Source organism: Oratosquilla oratoria, chromosome 37, assembly GCF_046742065.1.
Source record: "Oratosquilla oratoria isolate Oo_2021 chromosome 37, ASM4674206v1, whole genome shotgun sequence".
Taxonomy (NCBI): Eukaryota; Metazoa; Arthropoda; class Malacostraca; order Stomatopoda; family Squillidae; genus Oratosquilla; species Oratosquilla oratoria.
This window is the reverse complement of record NC_134813.1, coordinates 9,489,023-9,490,690: the sequence shown is the minus strand read 5'-3', so window position 1 is coordinate 9,490,690 and position 1,668 is coordinate 9,489,023. Positions and strand designations below refer to the sequence as shown.

General features: G+C 48.9%; 1 protein-coding gene across 1 annotated transcript; it reads left to right on the top strand.

Moving 5' to 3' along the window:
- The first annotated feature begins 213 nt into the window (after positions 1 to 213).
- LOC143019443 (serine/threonine-protein kinase pim-3-like) lies at positions 214 to 1,340 on the top strand. The gene has a single exon (XM_076175077.1). The coding sequence runs from the start codon at positions 243 to 245 to the stop codon at positions 1,191 to 1,193; it is 951 nt and encodes a 316-aa protein (XP_076031192.1). The 5' UTR covers positions 214 to 242; the 3' UTR covers positions 1,194 to 1,340.
- Positions 1,341 to 1,668: the final 328 nt, after the last annotated feature.

Below are 1,668 nucleotides of genomic sequence, written 5' to 3'. Positions count from 1 at the left end.
GAAAAAAAGATAAATGATAATTTACAATTTATTTCTCTCACCTTCCTCTCTCTCTACCTACCTACCTCTCTCTCTCTTTTTTCATCCATACGCAAACGGGCACAATCTTTCAGACCATACAGATCTTTGCATACAGATGCAAGCGCAACATATGGTGCACAGGTGTTCACCCATATCTGTGGTGTCAGTTTCTCTTACAGCAAGGGCCTGGAACGTCTAAGGACAATGACCAGTCAGGAGCTATGACGACGCTGATCGACTACGAGGTGTACGAACCTTTGGGAAAAGGAGGCTTCGGTTGCGTCTACCGAGCCAAGAGGGTCGTCGATGGCCTTCAGGTCGCCCTCAAGCAGGTCCCATTGGCGTCCGTCAAGTCCTGGGGCACACACCAAGGGAAAAGTGTCCCCAAAGAAGCCGCCCTTCTCCAAAGGGTCCAACAAGTCCCGGGCGTCATCAAAATCATCGACTCCTTCAGCAGCGAGGACAGTTTTTACATGGTCATGGAACTCATTCCCTCTGCCATGTCACTTTACGATTATATCGAAACTTCCAACCAATTACCCATAGCCCAAGTCAAGAGGCTATTTACCAAAGTGGTAAAAGCCATTCAAGGATGCATCGACGTGGGAGTATCACACAAAGATATCAAGCCTGAGAACATTCTGATCTACAGGGATGACTCAAACAGGTTTGATATCAAGGTGATTGATTTTGGAAGTGGGGAGCTCATTACGAGTTACAATGGGAAAAAGACAGGCGGAACGCCTATATATTGGCCCCCGGAATATATCAACGGCGGCAAGTTCATACACGTCCCTGCAACGGTCTGGAGCCTGGGCACGCTCCTTTATTACCTCGTATGCCGCGAGGATCCCTTCTACAGTAACGCATCCATCCGGAGGGCCAAACCGCCATTCCCCAACAACGTCCCCAAATTAGGCCGCGACCTTATCATGCGTTGCTTTAAGAAAGACCCGTGGAGCCGTCTCTCTCTTCGCGGAATACTCTCCCATCCATGGCTAACGGGCCTCCCATGCAGCCCCTCTACAACAACAGAGGATCAGATGGATGTCCACATCCATTTACACCTTGAAACTGCCCAAATCTTCAGGAAAAAACATCCCAAGAACAATCGTCGGGTTAACCAGGGACAGGAAGGTTGCCCCTCCAAGGCAAACAAGAAAGGCAAGTAAAGAGCTCCCTCTCAAGTGGAGAACAACGACGCCAAAAGTCCAGAAACAGACCCAGCAACAAAGAACCCACAACCAAAGTCATAGGGACAAGAAGGAACATGCAAGCGCCCATCTTACAATGGCCATTTTACGAGAGCAAAAACAATACAAAACTGCCCACACCACAAGGACGCTCTCTCGTCTTTTCCTTCAATATTGCCAGTCCTTTCATCCAAAGTGAGACCCTTCGACATCAAGTTGTCTTCAAGAATGTCGCCACAGAAAGCAAAGAAACCGATGCACCAAATGCCCTAAGGATACCGCATTTCTTGTGCTGCGTCGGCACACCTTCTTCGAGGGACCTCCCTTTTTGCGAGTCTCAGGGTGCAATGCGGCTTGAGCGAATAAAGCCGGTCATCTCGCTTCCTCTCGCTTTCATCGTCACAGAACAGCGTTCCATAATTCCACTGGAACCGGATCATTTGGTCTTCAACTA